Raw genomic sequence first — 21,087 nt, 5'->3', positions numbered from 1 at the left:
TCAGGGATATCAGCACAATGCTCTAGATGTGGGTGTGAAGTCTCAGACTTCTGTCATATGTTCTGGAACTGGGCAAACTTGAAAACATATTGGGAAAGGCAGTTTGACTGTACACTTGACTTCTGCCTCCTGGGCCAACTCGTGCTCCAAGACTAAAATGGTCTCTAAAAGATTTATAGACCTAGGGCTAATATTAGCCAAATTGCAGATAGCAATGAACTGGAAAGCAAGAGATGGATGTGATAAGATGGACAGACTTTGAGATCATCGTCTACATGTGGAACCAAGAGAGGGGCGAAGAAACCTGACTTTGCATAGACGTGGGACATGGTGATATCTAGATTTGTAGGCAGTGACACAGGTAATAGATGATCAGACTGCTGAAACGTGGAAAGGGCCACAAAATACGGGACAGGCAAGTATTCGAACGGGATCTAAGGTGATTACTATGCATTGCAGGTCAACCAGTACAAACCTATAAACACAGCGCCATTAGAACTTCAGCAGAGAAATTAACAGAGACGTTATCTATTTGATGCTAACCACAGGGACTCTGTTTACTAGTGTTTTTCCAAACAATACCAGTGACAACAAATTTGTCCAAAATGACACATCATAACATTGGTGAAAGAGCAGCAAATTGATTAAACGTATTGAAGGCGTACTGATACTATTTGAGTACTATGGCACTGATGACAATGAAAAATGATTGTCTGATGCACTACTTATTTTTCTGAAAAATAATGATTATGTTGGGGGGGAAAGGGAGGAAAGCAGAGATGAAACTATACAAAGAAGAATTAGATCAAGAGACAGGAAGTGTGGTGTCGTGGAAGAAATAGACATTGGTGGAAGACTAACTGGTCCTGGTATTCGGCAACCCCAGCATTCAGCAGGGCCAGCGATGGAGGCCTAAGTAAACTGTAGGTCCCTACACTTGGTTTTTGTCTATACAAACTGAGCATGGACTAAGATAACATATAAAACACTGTACAGCAAGCCTCAAATAGCAAATCACAATAAATGTCTTGTAAGTGTGTACACTCTGAAATGCCAATGAAGTGAAATGTTTGGTACCAGGAAAAACAACCAGTATTTTAAAAAAATAAGATTACTTCAGTTTGTAGACCTTAAAGTTTAGGGCTCTACTTTCTTGTAATATTCATAAAACTGTTTCTGAAAGGAATGTTTTTTAAGCTGGTGAATGAAGGTGCTACTGAGACAGATTTTTTAAAATCATAATTTCTATGCCAAGTGGTATTGCTTGATTTAGTCAGCCGTCCTCTAAGTCACCCTCACAGTTTAAGGGGATTGGTAGAACTGTCTCTTGCACTGATCTGTACTGAGGTTTTTCCCGCCTCTCTTGCAGTACTTCGAGTACAGCACTCACAGAGAACTGCGACACAACATCGCCAAGCAGCTGTGCCTGCGCGCGCCGCGCTCCACGGCGCCCGTCGAGCTCACTGAATGCCAGTTTCGAGGGAAAGGCACATCTGTAAGCGGAATGGAGGAGTGGCAGATGACGAGGGTAAGCTCAAGGGGTGTCAGGAGGAGTACAGCGTCCTCCCCCCAATCATGTGTTGTTCATTTAAGTGGTTTTACTTGTGTATGCTGGTGTTTTCTATAAAAACGTACTTGCTTTTTGCCTGGTGTATTAGGACTAAAGCCTTAGCTACCCACTAGAACTACTGTTTCTATGACTATTAAGTAGTGTGGAAACTACTGCAATTGTCTTTTTTTATATTAAAGAAGTAGTAAAAAGTATTTTTATTTTTGTATAGTAGTTTTTATAATAATGATGCTGTAAAATGTTTATTTTAGAATTGCATTTTACGAGTATGTTTTTACTTGGTGAAGTAAATTATCATATATTGATCGAATAAATTACTTACGAAAGATTGTTAGTGAGACCTTTTTGTCTCCCATACCTGGCTACCATACATTTTTATTGAAAAATGTCAAAAACTGTTTCTTGGTGCTGTGACAGATCAGAAGACAATCGATGAAATAGAATCAGAATAATTTACAAACTCACAAGCCAGTAAAAGAAGAGAAAAATATGCAGAACGCAGACGATGCCTTTATATCACCTTTCTAGGCAATAACCTTGTTCCATGTCTTATCTGCTAAGGGGAGAGGCTATTTCCTACTTCAAACCCAAAGATTTCGATGTAAATATTAAACCTCTCTCGTGCTTTCTCACACACGCTTTTGCTTAGCAGTACCAGGCAGAAAACCCAAACCAGCCCTGGTAAAATGTTTAAGTAAGCCCCATTCTGCACGAAGCCGCATCTAGAGTGGTGTTAAAATGGTCATGACAGCCCATCCTACTCTGAAAGCAGCCCATCGGCAAAATGGCAGCGTCAGAATGTCCAGCAACGCCCTCTATCTCTCTCTTTCTTTTTCTTGCAAGCACAAAGGTTAACTTTCTCTTTTTCTCCCTTTCACTACCTCTAGCTCTTTCTTTCACCCACAATCTTTTTTGTTTCCCCATCACTTTAGATCACAGTCTTTCTCTCACACTTTGTCTTTCCCAGTCACCTTCTATCCCTCCCTTTTAATTTAACTCACTTCCACTTTCTCTTGCTTTCTCTCACCAATACTTGCTTTCACTTTTCTTTTTAACTGCCTCTTTTTCTTTCACCTTGTCTTTTTTGCTCTCTCATCTGTCTTTCTCTGGCTTTTTCACACTTTTCAATTTCGCTACCACTTTTTTCAATGTAACTTTGTAATATTTTTTTCATTTTCAATTCTCTTGCTATCTCCATATATCTTTCACTTCCACTCACTGTTTTTCTCACACTCTCTTCCTTTATCCTTAGTTTCTCTGAATTAATATTTGCCCTCATTTCTCTTAGCCTTATTTTAGTCTTTCGATTGGTTTCATTTTCACTCTTTCTCGAACTTTCTCTTCATCACTTTCTCACTTTTCTCAATTGTGCTTTTTTTTCTAATCACATTGTATCTTCTTTTTTTTCCAAGCAAAATTGTTATACTTATTTCCTTGAACTACCTAACTTTCGCATTTTTTATTTTTCTCTTTGCTCTTATTGTCTAGCTTGCTTACTCGCTCCCGTTTTACTCTTTCTCTCTCTGTAAAATCTGGCACCGTGTATTGCCTTTTCACACTTACATCGAACGTATTGAGTAAACTTGCGGGACCTTAGGAAGTTATCATGGAGCATTTTCAAAATAATGCATGCAACTCCGAAATTAACTGTTCGCCTGCTAACAAATTCTTTGATTTCTTTAATGCATTTACGTGACCGCCTTGCCACCATCCCTAATAGTTTAACTTGCTTTGTTTTGTCCCTTCCATTTATATTTTTTCAAATATTTAGATACATCGACCCACTATCTTTAATTTAAGATGCCTCGACTTCTTGTAGTAGCATTTATTGATGTTAAATATCCAACACAAGAACCTTTTAGGAAACTGATTGAATGCATGGTAATTCGATTTAATCACAAACAACACCAAGATATTTAATGCTCGCAATTGGACTGGTAGCATCAACTTGTCCTTATCATCAGAAGTGTTCCCAATGCATATTGGTACTACCCAGGAGCTAGAAAACACTTCTACTCCAGTTAAATCATAGCTTTACCTCTAACGTAGTGCTGCACCTTATTTGAAGAGCCGACCTAACCTTTGACTCCCTCTGGGCATCCAGCAGACCCTAGGTGCAATAGGTCTACTGTCTACTGTTGACATCGCTGACCACGATCTTGGGACAGCTGACCCTATGTAGACTTATTGGCATTAGAAACATTTAGGCCAGATGGTGGGCCTTCGAGAGCACCCCAGGTGTAATTGTGACTGTCTAGAAGGAAAACTGTCTCATTTAATCTTTTCCTGTCTCATTAAAAAGAAATTGAATGTACTTTTTAAGACTGTTCATTTCACCACGTGTTGATCCAATTGCTATTGCGGATATTTTGATCAAAGGAATTGAAAGCTGAAAGCCTATTAATTGTAAGCCAGCCTTCCTTTGTACTGAAGTTAACTTTCTTGCTCCACCTGCAGAGCCCTCTTGTCGCAGCACTTCCATAAGTCTTAAAGTCTGACGTCCCATTTAAAAGCAGTGACTCCCCTCAAGTAATATATGTAGCTGGTAGACCATCTCACCAGGGTCCAGCAAGCCCAATCATGAACACAAATATTGCAAGAGCACAAACTAGGGCACCCTGGGCTTTTTGGGAATAAAACAGGCGAACCTAAAATTAACCCTCTTTTTGAGCACTGTTTAGGCACTACAGTATGCTCAGAAGCTGAACCCTGCATGTACCAATCACTAAAGAGAAATGGGCTTTTGTTGCAAGAACTTGCTTGGAAATATCATTGCATAGGGAGTGTTTTGATCAGCTAGTTGGTGGTAAGGACTTCACTAATTGTTAAACCACTCTCAATCTTTGCGCTACAGGGATCCGTTGAAAGGATAATACTAAGCAATGTCTAAGACCAAGGATACACCTTTATCAATTTTACCTCATTCCCTGGGTTATTAGAACCCACAATCTGAGGCTTTAAATAGTCCATTTCTGCCTTGAATACTGGCCTCTTACATTTTAGTAGTGATGCTTAATAGTTTAATCACTTTTTAATGTAAGAAAACTCCCATCACCCCGTCTGTTTTTAATTTATGAAAGGCATGTGTCCACCATGAAATGATAATTTTTCTGATGGGTTGATTTTAAGAGTGGGCACGAATTTAAGGCATTTCACAGTGCTTCATGATACCATGCTGGTCCTAAGATCTCTTTCCACTGACTTGCCAGGGGGGGACCGTACCTTGAGCCACAGCCAACACAGCGCCACGCAGCAGTTCTCACCTGGCTCTAGGGCTTGGGGGCAGAGTCGCTGGTAGTCTCCCTCGCCGCCTCATGTTGCACCGAGGCTGCCGTGGAGGAGGACTACAGCCCCCAGCAGCCATTCAGTGACCCGCCCACATCCGGCGGGAAGCGCGCCCGGAGGCGCTACTTCAGTCGAGGCTCCCCCGGTGGAGCGGGGGGACCGTACCTTGAGCCACAGCCAACACAGCGCCACGCAGCAGTTCTCACCTGGCTCTAGGGCTTGGGGGCAGAGTCGCTGGTAGTCTCCCTCGCCGCCTCCTGTTGCACCGAGGCTGCCGTGGAGGAGGACTACAGCCCCCAGCAGCCATTCAGTGACCCGCCCACATCCGGCAGAAAGCGCACCCGGAGGCGCTACTTCAGTCGAGGCTCCCCACGCGTCGCGGGACGCGCGCGGGCGTCGCCGGGCTGAGCCCGGGCAGAGGGCGGGCCGTCAGGGGCCAGAAGAGGCCGGGCTGGGCCACTCTATTGACCATTCGCCCTGGACATCTCATTGTGAGTAATGCCAATTGAGACATTGTGAACATTGCTGGTCATATTATAACCTTTATCACTGTGACTCTTTCAGCGCCCGGGGTGTGGCAGCAGGACTTGTTAATTTTAAGTGTGGCTTAGAGTTTGTGCTGCAAAAGGCGGGAGATCAAAACTATCCACAATATTCGTATAAGATACTGACCTGTAGCTGGGGGAAGTATGGCCGGTAAAACTCAGACACGGTTATTAAGACCTAAGCGTTGTATTGTCAATGCCTCCCAGGCACAGAAAGAAGCCAATAGCTCGGTTTTTCCAGTCATAATGCAGCCCACGGCTATTGACCGGATGTTAAAAAGAGCGCTGGGGGCTGTATCCAGTGAAATCGAGCGAACCGAGAGGCGTCTCTCTTTAACCCCTGATACTGACCCTGACCTTGTCGAAAGAACACGAGACCAGGAGCAGGAGATTTTACTCATCTCACCCCCCAGCACTCTAGATACTAGTGAGAGGGACATCCCATGTGCCCAACCCACGTTCACCAGTAATAAGAAGGAGGCAGGTCATACTAAACGCACTGCTACACGCATAAAAAAGAAATGCGCCCCTAAAAAGCGAAAGATCACTAATAGTGTAGCCCCGCTTACTAACCCAACTAATAGAAACTCCTGCGGGATTGAGCGTGCCACCCAGACAAGTCCCCAGACAGATGCTCCAATTTGGTTAAATAAGATCATGTTAGACCTTCAGGCCCAGATCGAATTATTGATTATTAATCAATTAAAGCCGGTCACAAGTAGACTAGACAAAATATTAAGTGAGATAAAAAACAGAGTGTCTAAAGACCCCCTGGCAGGTGCCCCAAGTACTCACACTAGCCCCCGAGTGACCCACCCAGTCACTAAAAAGGTGACTAATGCCAATGAGAGTAGAAACACACATACAATTTTAGCACAAATTCATGAGCCTCCCATCTCTCACGGACAAGTGGCTAGTAATGACACTGCTAGTGAGAGCAAACGGCGCTCGGATAAAGGACCAGGAAAACAGAATGTAGACGCACAGTCTCAGCCTTTGGCCGGCCCCTTAAATGATGTAGCTGCCCACGAAAAGAGTCCCTTCCCTATACATAAGCAACTCCCCACGATAAACCTTCCACCTGAGGCTTGTCCGTTGGTTGTTGTGTTTGCAGGGGTTCCAGAACTTAAAGAAACACAGAAAGAATCCCAAGAGGAGTTAAAAAATAAACTCATCTTCTGGCTTAACCAGAATAAACCTATTGCCAACAACCAGGTTGGGGAAATCCTTTTGGTTAGACGAGTGAACTGGATAGGGAGGAGCCCAAAAAATATCGAGGGAAACTGCATCATTGCCAATTTTAGGGACAGCAGGGTGGTCGAGCATATTTTGAGTTTGGGACCCTCGGGAAGTATGACAAGTATATGGCCCCTGCCACTTAGTTTCTTTTATTCAAAGCAACAGGTACTTAATGAGGGACAGCATCATGGGTGGAGACATGCCGAGGGACGACACCCTAGGTTAAACAGAGGTTTGAATTTTGCCCATCAAGCTACGGGGGTCTGGGATGGAGGACACCAGTCCTGGGTAAATAGGTTCGCCCCATTAAGGTCACTAGAGGAGATTGATTGACTTTGCAATTCTCACTCTTCTTTAGCACAGGCTGACATGGATCATATAGGCCTGCTAGATGAAGTTTCTTCGGGATATGGTTTACCCATGGAAGAAGGGCAACCAGCACTTGGGGGGGAGAGGTCTAGGATCTTAGCAAAAACCCAAGGAGCATTAGATACTCCGGGTGTGGGTTGCGCACATATACCCCCTGAGTCAGTCACTTTAGCGACCAAGCGAAGAAACCAAGCTAGTGACTCACAGATCCAATCCCTTGGTAAGGAAAACGGGGGGGGGGGGACTTATTATTAATCAAGAACTGGTAGCGGTAGGGCCCGTTACCATCGAAAAAGAGGGCTTGAGAATTATCTCGTGGAACATTGCAGGTATTGCAGGAAAATTTAAGAAAAAGGAATGGCAGCAGTTTATGACGCCTTTCCATATCATCTGTCTGCAGGAAACCTGGGCTACTGATAACACTCACTACCAAATAGCCGGTTACAAATGCTTCTTCGTACCCGCCCAGAAAACCCTATCAGGCAGGGCCAAGGGAGGCCGGCTTACATATATTGACCTAAGTATAGAAGGCAAATGGTCTAAGGTGGATTGGTTCACATGGAACATACAGGCCCTTAGGTTTAGAAACAAAGGGTTGGGCCTTGTTTTGTTCAATGTGTACAATGCCAACGCCTCGGAAAGTGATCTTTCTACTCTGAAGGAGTTGGATGCCAGGTTGAAATATGAACTTGCCATCGCACAGGGAGCTTTGGCCCCTCTGTTATTAGTAATGGGTGACTTGAATTGCCATCTATGTCCTGGCCTGTTCCCCTTTAGTGCTAACTGGTCTAAATGCCCCATAGAAAAGGGTCCCCATTTTAGCCACTCGTCAAGTGGCCTGGAATGGGGTAAGTTGATCCACTCCTTTGACCTCGAGCATACAGTCGACAGGATCACCCTGGGACCGGACGGAACTCTCCCCCCGACCTTTAAGGGGAGAGGGTGTTCGTCCTATATAGATTACATATTTGTCTCGAGAGGCCTAAAAAGTCGCATTACCAAGGTAGACATCGAGTGGAGCCCTTTTAGCGATCACAATCCTCTGGTAATGGAGCTCTTGCTCCAAGGACAGCAAAAAACTAAGTCAGTGGATGGCACTTTTATGGAAACTGTGACGGCACAGGGCAGAAGGCTTAAGTGGTAGATGGGCCCAGATTCTATAATACCCTGATGGAAAAAGGCAAGTCTTTCATCGACGAGTGCTTAGATCCGCTGGTGGCTGGGGCTTGCCTTATAAAAGCGTTCGACCAAATAACGCGTTTGGTGAACGAATTATTGTTGGCCAAGGCCCCTAAGAAACCTCATTCAGATTCACCAAAATGGTTTGACAGGGGTTGCACACGAGCACTGAAGAACCTAAAAATGGCCTTGAGTAGCAATCCGAGGGACCAGGCTGTAGTTAAAACATGCAGGCTAGCTTATAGGAAGGAGCTAAAAAGACGGAAAGTCACGCTCCAGGTGGAAGCTTGGGCGGCTCTGAGGGAGGCATCTGAAAACAGGGACATCACCGAATTTTGGAGATTAATAAACTCTCCTTATTTTCAAGACAATAATGCCCCGGAGATTGCCTCAAATATCCTCCCCGAACAATGGATTGCCCATTTTGAGGGGCTATACAACCATGGGAAAGATACTTCATTACAGGAGAAGGGGACGATCATCACGAGTAATCAAGTGGCATTTTCTCTGGAAGAGATTAGATTGGGTATTGAGGGACTTACCAAGAACAAAGCCCCGGGCCCAGATGGGATCCCCCCAGATTTATTTTTAAGTCAAGTGGATCTTTGGGCACCTATTGTCACTAGAGTGCTGAACGCTGCTATAATGACCGTTTTGCCACGATCATGGTCAACGGCCATTATAGTCCCTATTTTCAAAAAAGGGAGTAAGGATGACCCTCAATGTTATCGGCCTATCTCTTTGATAGACGTACTGCTAAAATTTTGGGTAGGGTAGTCTTGACCCGATTGACCGAGTGGGCTGAGGACAATAATATAATCTCAGATGTCCAGTACGGATTTAGGACTGGCAGGTCAACCAGCGATCAATGCCTGAACCTATATATGCTGGTAGCAAAGTACACCAAGACCAGCAACGAAGCCATGTACCTGGGGTTCATGGACTTGGCCGCTGCATTTGACCATGTCAACAGGAAGAAGTTATGGGCCATGATGAGTCAGCTTGGAATTGACCCTGGGTTAATCCGCATTTTGAGGGAATTACATAGCGATACCTCGGCTAGGGTACGGTATAACAAAGATGGGGGTCTGACTGAATCTTTTGGATGCACAAGTGGAGTGAGGCAGGGATGCATCTTAGCCCCTTTTTTGTTTTCGCTGTACATTAATAATCTGGAACAATCCCTCAATAATTTAAAAGTAGATTGCCCAAGGGTTGGGTCTCGTAATATCCCAGTGCTGCTGTATGCAGACGATGCGGTTCTGTTGGCACGGACCCCCAAGAGTCTGCAGATCCTCATCGATGGGTTCGTTAAATTCATGGAGACAATTGACCTGTCTGTCAATCTAAAAAAATCACATGTTATGACAGCAGGCCATAGGCCATTGACCGGCTTCACCTATAGGATTGGTACCCATACTCTTGAAAGGGTGCAAACATTCTCTTATTTAGGGGTGCTATTTGACGATTCCTTAAAATTCACATCCCTTGCACAAGAAAGAAGTGGAAAACTGGTTGCATCTTTTGGTGCAATCTCCGGTTATGGGAGAAAAGTTGGCCGTTGGAGCCCAGAACAAACAACAAATTTGTATGGTTCAATGTGTTGCCCAAAAACTATGTATGGTTCAGAAGTTTGGGGTTTTATAAACTTGGATGGTATACAAAGGGAAGAAAACAAAATATTTCGTTCGATATTGAACGCCCCCAATTGTACGCCAGCTGTTATTGCCCATAAAGAACTTGGAAGACCCTATATAGAGGATCTGATCAAGTTCAGACCAATTTTGGCCTGGCTTAAACTATGGACGAATCCTGAAGCAGCACTGAGTAGGATGATCATGCAAGATTGCCGGGGAAGAGACAAATATTTGAAAATCCCATGGATCAGCTATATCAAGAATACTTTGGAAAACATGGGTTATCCAGAGATGTTTCTTAACCCTTCATCGATCACAGCACAGGATAAGTTAAAACTAAAGAGAAGCTTCCTGGAACTTAGAGCAGCAGATAGGAGCACACTAGAAGAGACTAAACCCTCGGTGAGCGCCCATAGCTTGCTTGTAACGACTAGTGGGTTGGAACCATATCTGTGTGTCCTTTATAATGCCCAAGAGAGGTTTTTAATGGCACGTTTTAGGCTCAATTTTTTACCTTATTTATTGGCTGAACCAGCTGGTTTTAACAGGTCTATTGAGCAGAAGGGTCCCTGCGGCTGCGACAATAGGTCTCTGCAGGACACCCTTCATTTTGTACTTTTATGTCCTATGTATAGCCTCCCTAGACGTAGATTTTTGATAGGCATTTTGAAAAAGGAAAGATTCACTCGGGCTAAGGAGGCCTTGACTTTTCTACAAAGGGCTAGTGATCCATTGACTTTATGTGCAGTGATAAGTTTCTTAAAATTTGCATTTAGACTCAGAGTCTCTAGAGGGTAGCTCCACTCAGGAAGCCCGCAGAATTGGCAATGTGTTAGTTATAGGCAACCCACTTCTGAGATTTGTATGTGACCAATGATTTATTTGCACATATATAGTATCATTCAATGTTCTATGAATTGATTTAATATTGTCTTAAATGTATAATTGTGTAATCTTTTATGATGATTTTTAACCATCGAATAAAGAACTATTGAATTGAATTGAATTGACTTGCCAGGTGATCAGTAAGTTTAGAAAATTAAATATGACAATAAAATTGCGGGTTGGGATTTGTTGTTAAATAAAGGCTTTCTGGACAACTCTCTCTAAAACCCTGTGTTTTTGTATATGTTTATATTTTGAAAAAAGCCCCAACAAAAGGTGTCCATATTGCACCAGAGTCCACTGAAGACAACTAAAGACATTGTTTATTGCATGTGATGTGTTAGGTCTGCTGTGTCTGTCCTCATATTTATGAAAGTTCATTCAGCTGTGCATTCTACCATAGATTTTCTCCAATTTTACTAACATTCTATTTTTTTAATGTTTTGCTTTTAAGGATCATTTGTTAAAAAATGAGGCCATGGACATGTGTCTGTCATCAAGAGGAGAGCATCCATCGGTGATGCCCTGCAATCCCGGCGATTTGCACCAGCGCTGGTCTTTCATCTAAGGAAGAAAAGGGAGACACAGGGGATAGTTTCCCTTGCACAAATACTGCACATCCATCAGCAGCTCTTGAAGAGCATTTTTGGACCTACTAAAACTCAGGAAGGAAAGGCATTGAGTTAGACTTGTCCTTTGAAGAAAAAAAACAAGCTAAAAGACACTTTAATAAGCTGTTTTATTTTTTTTCACATTTGCCTTAAATTTTATATGAAAGTGGTGCAGAGGGAATGCCAAGAAATCCGTATGCTGCTCATACTTTAAAACACATGAAATGAAAGGGCAGATATGGGCCCTGTGGGATTCTGGATCTGAACAAAGCTTGGGAAGAGATTATTGCTGTCTTCTGGTGATCTGAATATGTCAGTTCTTCCTTCCATCCCAGGCTCCGAATCTGCCAATAAAGACCACCCTACTGTTGCCTCCTTGAAGAGCATTTACATGACCTCATCTCCTGCGACTGGGGTGCTTCCAGATTTTGTCAAATTGGGTTTGCTTTGTGCCAAATCAACATTGCCTGCCTGGATTCCAGTCACTTGGACTTGACTGTGGAGTCGACCAGACTGGTGCCTTACACTGAGCTTTTGAAAGGGGGTGGGAGAGGCTAAGAAGGGAATTCCCCTACCTGGGCAGCAACGGAAGTAACTGCAATAAAGGCGTGCGAGCTACTGTGATTTTGTTTCATGAGGCATGGCCTTCAAAAAAGAGCATTTCAATTTGTAAAAAGTTAAATTCGTGTATCCAAAGGACACCAGCATACTACCACTGTGAGGGCTGTTGCTGAGGTAAAACAGCTGGTGCATGTTTGAAAAAGTTAGAGAGTGCTAAGACTAGGTTTGCCTCTCTCTGCTTGTACGGCCTGAGGCACTGGGAAGTAATGGGCAATATTCTCGACCATGATACTTTCCAATTAACTGGGCTACATAAAACATTGGAACCGTAGCTGACAACCTGGCCACTTGTGGGCTAATGCAATGAATATGGCAGCTGAAGGCAACCTAAAAATAGAACAGAGGCAGAAGAAAAAGACATTAAACATAGAGATGTTGAACAGATGTAATGTGTTGTTTTGGCAGACTAACTCAAAAAGAGTACTTCTATCGGTACAAACCAGAGTAAGATCGTTAGCCAAACACTTAGAAACCAGATATTGTAGGTTAGCCCACTTCTGACTGAGAAGGGATCTGTGTTGGCCAAAGCCCACGAGAGAGGAGGTTGCAACTGAACCCAGCCTTGAGGGAGAACATTTTATGTTGGCCTAACCCTGAGAGAGATAATGGTATATGCGTGGCCAACACAGTGAAACTGAAGCTTATGTTTGTGGGAAGGTCAGAGAAAGACTAGGTTGTAGATCATCTCATAGAGTTGAGATTCTCCACGTTTTATCTCAGTAGGGGCCACAGACTTGAAAGTGCCCACAAATGTGAAACCTAGTAATATCAATTTGTTTTGTTTGTTTGAGAAAATGGCTGCTTCCCCCTGTTGCAGCAGGCAAAACCCTTGGTTCTTTTTCTACTTGATAGCGAATCATAAAACACACTATTTTTTAAATAGCTAAACCCGTGCAAATGGTGTCGTTTTCTTTCCCTTGTTGGCATACATGGCATTTCATCATGCTTTCAAAACTTTCTGACCTGGTTTACCATGCAGACCAGGCATTCCTGCAGATATGAGATTAACCCACCATATCATTGAATGGTTTGTAGTACATTTGCAAACACTACTCTGTTCTTGCTAGGTGACAAGAACTGAATTTGCAGCTTAGTCAGAGTGAAGTTATGTACCTATCCTTGCATTCTTAAGGCTCCATGAGTGGTTATTTGGGCAGTTTCTAGGGCAGCCCCCTATTAGCATAAACATCTACTTTTACCTATGGCTAAGCAAACCATTCTGAAATTAGTACCCCTCTTAAATGATCATGAGAAACAACAGTCTTGTCTGTGTCAGTAGACGGAATGGTATGCTATAATGTCTGGTTAAGACGAGATATTAAGAGAAATGCAGATTCTTCTATATTGGCCTCAAGACGTCAGGGAGGTTCCTTGGGCTTTAAGAACCACTCCATGGTATTAATTAACCAGTGATGCATCAATCACATGCAGAGTTCGCCAGTGATTCCTTGTTGATTCATTGAATTTTGAAAAAATATTTCTATATGGTATGGTCACTATTTGCGCTTCATTCTTTTTCACTTCCTAAAGTTTTTTGTTCTCTAGGTATCTCCCCTTGGTTAACCCTTATGTGAGCTAACCCATTAATATGTGCCTACCAACTACCAGTCACAACCTCTACTTTAAGGCATTTAACTATAGTTTCCCAATAGGTTATTTTCCTCTCTTGTGAGATGAAAAACACGGGTACCATCAGTTTATTCTGTGAAAATGTATCTTTTGCACGAGGTTTGAGGCGCCACAATCAAACCGTACCATTTTAATGAACTTCAATGGATATTCAACTTATGTCCATCAAAAAACTGATCTGAAAAGTTAGCTAGGTTTGCCCACGGCTTATTGCAGTTCACTATCCTCAGCACACCATGGATGCTGTTTAGATAAATCATTATATCAATCATCTTGCCCTGGCAGGGCAGTTTGGCTTAAGGACTCGCACGGTTCATAGGATTCAAAGCCAAGAACCTGAAACATTGGTGACATAGCTCACGTGGTCACATGCTTCCAGGCTCTACTTGGCTTTCAATGAGGCCTGCTCTGAAGTTCGTTGCAATGAAATTGGCTTGCTTTTGAATTTCTCTTCGAAAGAGAACATTTACAAAGATGAGCTAAATAAACGTTGTAGCTTTGTATGTGGAGCATGATTTGAACAGTGTGGCAGTGTCGGGACTCTTTTGGCAAAGTCTGGTTTTGTAGGCCCGTCTAATGTTTAGACTCCATTGACCCTACCAGACACTTGTGCTGCAACTGTGGGATGTTACAATTCAAGAGATATGGTTGTCCAGTAATGCAGGTTCCAATATGCCTTTTACACACTACAATAGTTTGTGGAAAGTAAGCATGCATTAGCAGATTCTCTGCTGCGCTTACGTTTCACACAACCCCTTTTAACATAAGGTGAGAAGCTTAATGGTGGCTCATCATTTTTGTTGTACTTCCAATGTCCGAATACCAGGTGCACACATTTTATCCTAGGTGACATAAATATATATTTTTTTAGTTCAGCGGTGGACAAATCGGGACTTTTGAAGCATTGCATGCTGGGATAAGGGGAAGCTGTAGAGGAGTTCTAACTTCCCAATTAAGTGGTGTCACTGAAAGTTCTAGTGGCAGATACGGATTGGTTGATGGTACTTTCACTAGGGGCCCTCCTGACACAGCCCCTCAGAAGACCTGATCATATGGCGTGGAGTCAAGTATTGGTGAAAGTTAATGGGATTTGAAAGGTTCAGAGGGGGTAATATTTTAAAGGCTTATTTTCGGAGTTTAAACAATTGGTGTCTCCTTACTACTTGGTGGAGGGGCAACGATTGCTGATCATAGGTTTGTGTAATTATGATTTTGGTTTATGAATACATTTTTTTTCTCTCTCAGAATGAAGGAACTTTATCCAAGAACAAAACAATTTGCCTGTTGACTGCTCTAGAGTGTGAAAAGGGAAAAAGCAAGGGCTGCTTTGACCCATTTGTCACACTCTGATTTGTGTGGAGTACTTTAAATTATTACAAGAAGCTATTTTTTGGGGCGGGGGGTGGGTGGGTGGTGGTGGCAGAGGGTGCCTAATCAAGGTGTAAATAAAAGCTGTCATGGATGTGTATTTTCCAGATGTGCACTAAAATGAGATTTTATAAAGCTGAACTCGGCATAGCTGGCAAACAATTTCCTTCACGCTATTAGGTTTTGGGGGTGGAAAGCAGGATTGTTAAATAAGTCCCCAACCCAGTATCGAAGGCTTCGGGTAAAATTATTTTGGAATGTTGTCTTCAAAACCTGAAATTGTTATGTTTTGCTGAAAGTGATATGGACCCTCGTGGACTGTATGCTGAAACTTTGAACACAGCCTTGAATCTTAATTTCTAGTACCGTGGTTAAGTTTCTACTTTGGTTAACCTGGCAAAGAGGACGTGACCAGTCCAAAAGAGCGTTGTATCTCTGGCGTCCATATGTACATAATGTCCCCGAATATTTCCTTTAACATAACTATCTTGTTTTCATTGTAGAGAGGTTAACTCTTTCTACTCACTAGGTTGTTAAACCAAGCCATGTCCCTTAACAATTCAGTGTAATCCTACACTTTTGTACTGGTTTGTCCAATGTAGTTACAGGAAGGCCAGGTCCATGGCTCATGGAACCGAACATTGTTTAAACGAGTTATATTTAGAGTCATTAAATGTAAACAGACCTTGAGGAAATTTGAGAAAAACCAGGCCTGCAATGGAGCCGCTCAAATTGGTTTAACTGAAACAAGCCAACACTCCTACTATGTGTTAGGCTGTTAAAATAAAGTCCCTGAATGGTAACTGGCGCCCTTAGTGACATAGAACACTGTAGCTACTCTTAAAACCTTAAATGTGGGTGAAAGGTGAGAGGTGTGGTATAACCACAGTGGAGTGGCCTCGTATTTACTGTGGCCAAGTAGTGGGTTGAGGGTATGTGCAGGGTATAGTTGCTGAGTGGGGTGGTTTTTGCATGGATTTAGTAATTGAGGTTTTCATTTCATTCGTGAGGGTCTAATGCAGGAATCGGTGTGGTTTAGCCACAACGATTGTGGTAGCTGGGGATGGCTGTTGGCAGGAGGCATGGTCTCATAGGAGAGGAGATTGTACAAACACAATCTGGGGAGAAGAAGAAAGGAGAAAGACAATTGGGGTTGCAACAGTGCGATTGTGGTCTGTGGGAAGCTAGTGATATAACTACAGGTGTGCATGTAGCTCCTAGGGGGATTGGTTGGGGGGGCAGGCAGGTGTAGCGCCTATGGGGATTGGGGGGGGGGGGGCAGGAATTAATGTCCTCAGCAAAGCTTGGAACAGATGGGGAACCGAGAGGGCATAACTTGTACGGTTCTAGAAATAGACGTTGTTTGCATATCTCATAGTGTCAGTTACTTCTAGGCCTATCAACTTACTGAGTTTTTACTCCAAGAAGGCCAGGCGCACCCCTCCGTTTCAAATGATTGCAAGCAGTGTTCGTGTAATTTTGGCCAAATCCAGCTTTCTCTTGGGAAACTTCATCCCTTAAGCATCAAATGTGAGTGCTTAGAACAGTGGGGGAGTGATCCAACATAGCTCCAGCAGATTTTCAGTGTAACCCAAGCTATCTAAATGTTTAGATTCATCATATATAAATTCATCTCGTATGGATATTCTGCAAGCCGGCATGGGGGTCACTAATTTCGGCTGACCAAAGACACGCACTCTCTCATGGTTGTCCAACGTAAATGGAAGTCTTGACTACATTTCATTATTCAGAGGTGCCCAAAATCTTGTACTAATTTTTGTGGTATTGAATCTATTTTTATGGGGCAATGAGATTCCCCTGACACAATCTATGGACGTAGCCATGTATAAGATTAGATCTCTGCGGAATTGAGAATCTATGACAAATGCTGGCTCCGCCTTTTTAACGCATAGGGGAATGTTTGCCAGGTGTGCTGATGTATCCCCTTCATCGTTGGCCTTAATTTCTCATGTTGAGAATGGCCTTAATTCATCTTTTATTGTTTTGTCGACATGCCTGTTAAAAGATGGGAACTGCAATAAAAATGGGGATTACATGTTTGCTGCGTAATTAAATATTTGTCTTAGATTTTTACCTTTACTTAATCACCTAACCTTTCTTCCCCAGCCCCATGGTGGAATGCCCTTCACCGTAGTGCTTATTGCTGCAGAAGCTGACTTGTCATGCACCTGTTACTCTGCCAGATTTTCTTTATTTAACTTTTTCTAAAGGTTGTGTGCCGCACATGGGTACAGATGCACAGAGGAGGAAAAAAGTAGAGGTGTACGAACGTATAATTTTGCCAGCAAAGTTCACAACGTTTACACTTCATACAGTTGAAGTTTTCTATTTCGCCCGTGTTGATGTTTGGTTCCGTGGGTTGATTTATTATTATAATTTTTTTTGTTGCTGACCTAATATTTTTGAAGGTCCTCTGCTAAAAGTAATTTTGCTGCATTGTTACCCTGCGAAAATCCACTTTTAAATTTTTTGAACTTTGCAAACTTCATAAAAGTCTTGAAGTGTGATAAATTAGAGCCCAGTATCAGGCCAAGGTACTACACAGCCATGTTTTTGTTGATTGATTACTGTTTGCTGCTATCTGCTTAAATGAGCCGAACTGTTTTATAACTTTTCCACTAAAAAAAGGTAGGACTGAGTATTAGGACAACAGAACTTCAGAATGTAGGGACTGAGTCCATCTACACCATCAGAGACTGTCGGCCCAATTCCTAGCTAGCTCACAGTGCATAAATCGAACCCTAACCTTCCTGGTGTGACAGTTGATTTTGGCATCCTCGAACATGACAATCTGTTCCCCGAGGAAATTGTGGAAACAGATTTTACCCCTTTAGTTGTTTACTTATGCGTGCCCATTGTAAACACAAGAAAGATAGGCATAAAGGTTTCAATACATTTAGTGAAACAATCGTAGTCTTGCATACAGAGTGAGCTAAAATTATTAGGCAGATAAAACAAAGCAATGTAACCAGCATTATGAATATGATGAAAAGAATAAACAGTCCATCCATAACAGTCTGATTTGTATATAATTCTACCTATCACTACCCCTAATCGGAGAGCATAGTGGGTGTACCCTTTGCCCAATCTCTTAGCTTAGCCTGAACCCCCATACCTGGATAACTTGACCAGGTAATTGGCCTGGAGTAGGACTGGCAATCCTTCTCTGCAGGATGTTAGACCAGCATCAGCAGAGCTGCATATCTAACACAGTATTCTTTCCACGACAGTCGTAGCCGGAGTGTTCCTCTGACCCGTAAAAGACCAGTACACTGTTTATATAATAAAAACCACACTGTGTTAGAGGTACAGCTCTGATACAATGTTATGTCTAGATGTTAGAAGCAGCTGTCACTGAACGGGCAACGCAAGCACTAGGATATCTAGTTCTGTGTCCCTAGCCTTGAACGGAATGTACAGAGTACATGACGAGAAAGACTTTACAAAAACAAGCAGCATGTACAGTGTCTTCTCAGAATAATTTCATGCAAGCCTAAACTTATAAAAGAATGTATCTAAAGTGAGGACAACATAAAATGTAAAACTAAAATAGAGAACCAAAGTGGGCCAAGAAGGCCTCACGACACTCTCCCCTTGGCCTTAAAAAGACTAAGCTTCTATATAAAACCTATACTATAAGGCAAACCATACAAAAAAATTGTAACGTGCACAATCTAAGCAAATATAAGCCATTCTAAAATTTGCTGATTAAAAAGTGCTATATAAAGAACATAAATTAAAAATAATTTATAAAAACAATAGCTGAATTAACATTCAAAGGAGGCTTCCAAGATGTAATTCATGCTCCCAGGGTCAAAGGAATCCAAGATGGACTCTTCATCTGCAGACTATATTTCCACAATGGCTTCGTTAATGAGTTCCAAAGCACAAACGTGGTCCGCATCATCAGCCAATGCTGAAGGTGTGTCTTCCAGCAGTACACTCGCATTAGAAGAGCCAGGACCCTAGATCTCTGGAGCCGAAGCATCTGTTTCCAAGAAGAAGAATGGCTCAAAGAAAGCATCCTGAAGCAATGGCAGTGCCATGGGACAACTTCGAAACTGGGTCCTCATCGGACGCATCAGCAGATTTATGTCCATAGATTGTGCCAATTGCGTTAAAAGGCAAATGTTAAGTGCACACTCGAAAGGGCACCATAGATGCTGGAACACAGGCAGAACACAGGTAAACTACACTTGTCTAAAGGACAGGAACCAGTCATTGTTCAGTTCCTGAAGCAACAAGCCTCCAAAAAAACTGTATCCTGCGTTCACGACATGGCTGGTCGTGAGGTAGGTCCATCACCATTTGGCCTCCAGGTGGAACATCCATTGTGGAGCAGCAAAAAGAGGACCAACATCCCACACATCTGGAACCACATTAGTGGTTTGCCTCCAAAATCACTAGAAAACATAGACTGTATGAAGGATGGTATCACTCCAAAAATGGTCTGAAAAACGCGGACAATGCCAGACCCAGCCGCATTAAAAAAGTGTACCACACCCACGGTGTGGGAAGCATTAAATATGTGATGCATAAGTTCACCAAAATGCTGAGACAGGTTTGTGCATAGTAGCAATGGAATTTTGGAGGATGACCTTCGTACTTGAAGTTTAAGCTTTTCACAACCAGATATAAGTGCCATGTCCTTCTGAAACAATAAGGCTTTTAGTCTGCTCAGTTTGTCAAAGTTAACATTGAAAGTTAGAATGGTAGGCCATAAGCTAACTTCTGAAACCATGTACCTTAGAGGAAATAGCACTGAATTGCAACATGTGACTACCTCAGCGATCAAAATCAAATATGAGACACCTGCTGCAACCCTGATCATTCAACATCAAGTACCTTCCATTTGAAAGTAATCTAATGACTGGACGAATAGAGTAAACTGGTACTCCCTTCAAATAACACAAAAGATTGGCCATGAAAGCATTACACTCCTTGTGCAGTGTCATCTCTCTACAAATTAGTGTGTGGCCGAGCAAAGATTCACATTCATTTCTACTAAGGAACACCTCCAATCCCTCCTCTTACACATTTGTAATCGAAGGGCAATGACCACAATTCGTGCACGAAACTCTCCCCTAAGGTCTCATATCTGCCTACTGGAAAATATTACAAGCAAGGTGTGAAATGGAACGTTGAAATTGGTATTCAGATAACCCTGTGTATTAACCATACTGCGGATGGTGTCTAAGCTACTGTGAAAGGCAACTGTTCTAATTTCTCAATGTTTAACATTGTATAAGTAGCATCTTTCTTTGCCGTTAATTGTTGCCTACATGTTAAATTAAAAGGCAGGAACAATTTGTTGTGTTCAGGTATTTCCATGGCATGTGGTGAGGTTTTAAAACTTGTAGTGTCCAGCTCAACTGCATAATCAACCTTGTGGACTCTTCCCATGGTATAATGAAGATATGTCATTTTGTATAATGCCAATTGCAGACGACATAATGTTATTAAAACTAAATACGGGTTGACAATGTATTCATTCCATTATCAACAACCAAAGTGCTTTTTCTAAATTAGCTTGATCTATTTACTTTAAAAATGTAGCAGCTTCTATCTGTGATAGTTGTTAATCTGCCCTGAGTGTTCAGACTGAATGTAATGAGGGTCCAGGCTGCTAGCTTTAAAACCATGTGTGGTTTAAAAAAAAAAAGAAAACATGCACGAGAACCATTTGTGTCTACTGGCCACCATAAGCACCTGTTAGGACCTGAAAGTGTAGAATTGTATGTACCGTTTTGCACCATAGTATTGAGCTGTTCCTCAGTGTAACTTTCCAAGTGCTGCCAATTATCAAAATAAGCAATTGAGGGAATGCTAGGAAAAGTAATTTCTTTCATTTTGGCAAGACCCAAACAAGTGGTCTGGTGTAATGTCTTATTTAAGGAAAACATTTGTGTTGGAATCAAACAGGTGCTAAACAAAGTGTCTGTTCCCTGTACTTGACTGTTTTGTTCCCCAAACTGATTTTAAATCAATAGTGTCCTTCCAATAGTCATAGCCCTTTAGGGCCAGGTGGGAAATGAATGCATCTGAATAAATCAGTTTTGTTTGGGTCACTATATGTTTTTTTTGCTTGTGAGGGGGGAAGTTTAAAAGGAAAGAAAATTAGGTCTACC

At 42.4% G+C, this 21,087-nt stretch overlaps 1 protein-coding gene across 1 annotated transcript in view; it reads left to right on the top strand.

Annotated features, from left to right (window-relative positions):
• GALNT6 (polypeptide N-acetylgalactosaminyltransferase 6) overlaps positions 1–12,829 on the top strand; it is a 245,689-nt gene extending 232,860 nt beyond the window's left edge. Inside the window, exons 10-11 of the mRNA XM_085654494.1 lie at positions 1,370–1,528; positions 11,164–12,829. Coding sequence (XP_085510620.1) covers positions 1,370–1,528; positions 11,164–11,277 — 273 coding nt within the window. The 3' untranslated portion in view covers positions 11,278–12,829. The remainder of the gene's footprint in view (positions 1–1,369; positions 1,529–11,163) is intronic.
• Positions 12,830–21,087: the final 8,258 nt, after the last annotated feature.

The sequence above is a fragment of the Triturus cristatus genome, chromosome 4_1, assembly GCF_964204655.1.
Source record: "Triturus cristatus chromosome 4_1, aTriCri1.1, whole genome shotgun sequence".
Classification (NCBI taxonomy): Eukaryota; Metazoa; Chordata; class Amphibia; order Caudata; family Salamandridae; genus Triturus; species Triturus cristatus.
The sequence above is the reverse complement of the archived record's forward strand: the minus strand, read 5'-3'. Positions and strand labels throughout refer to the sequence as shown.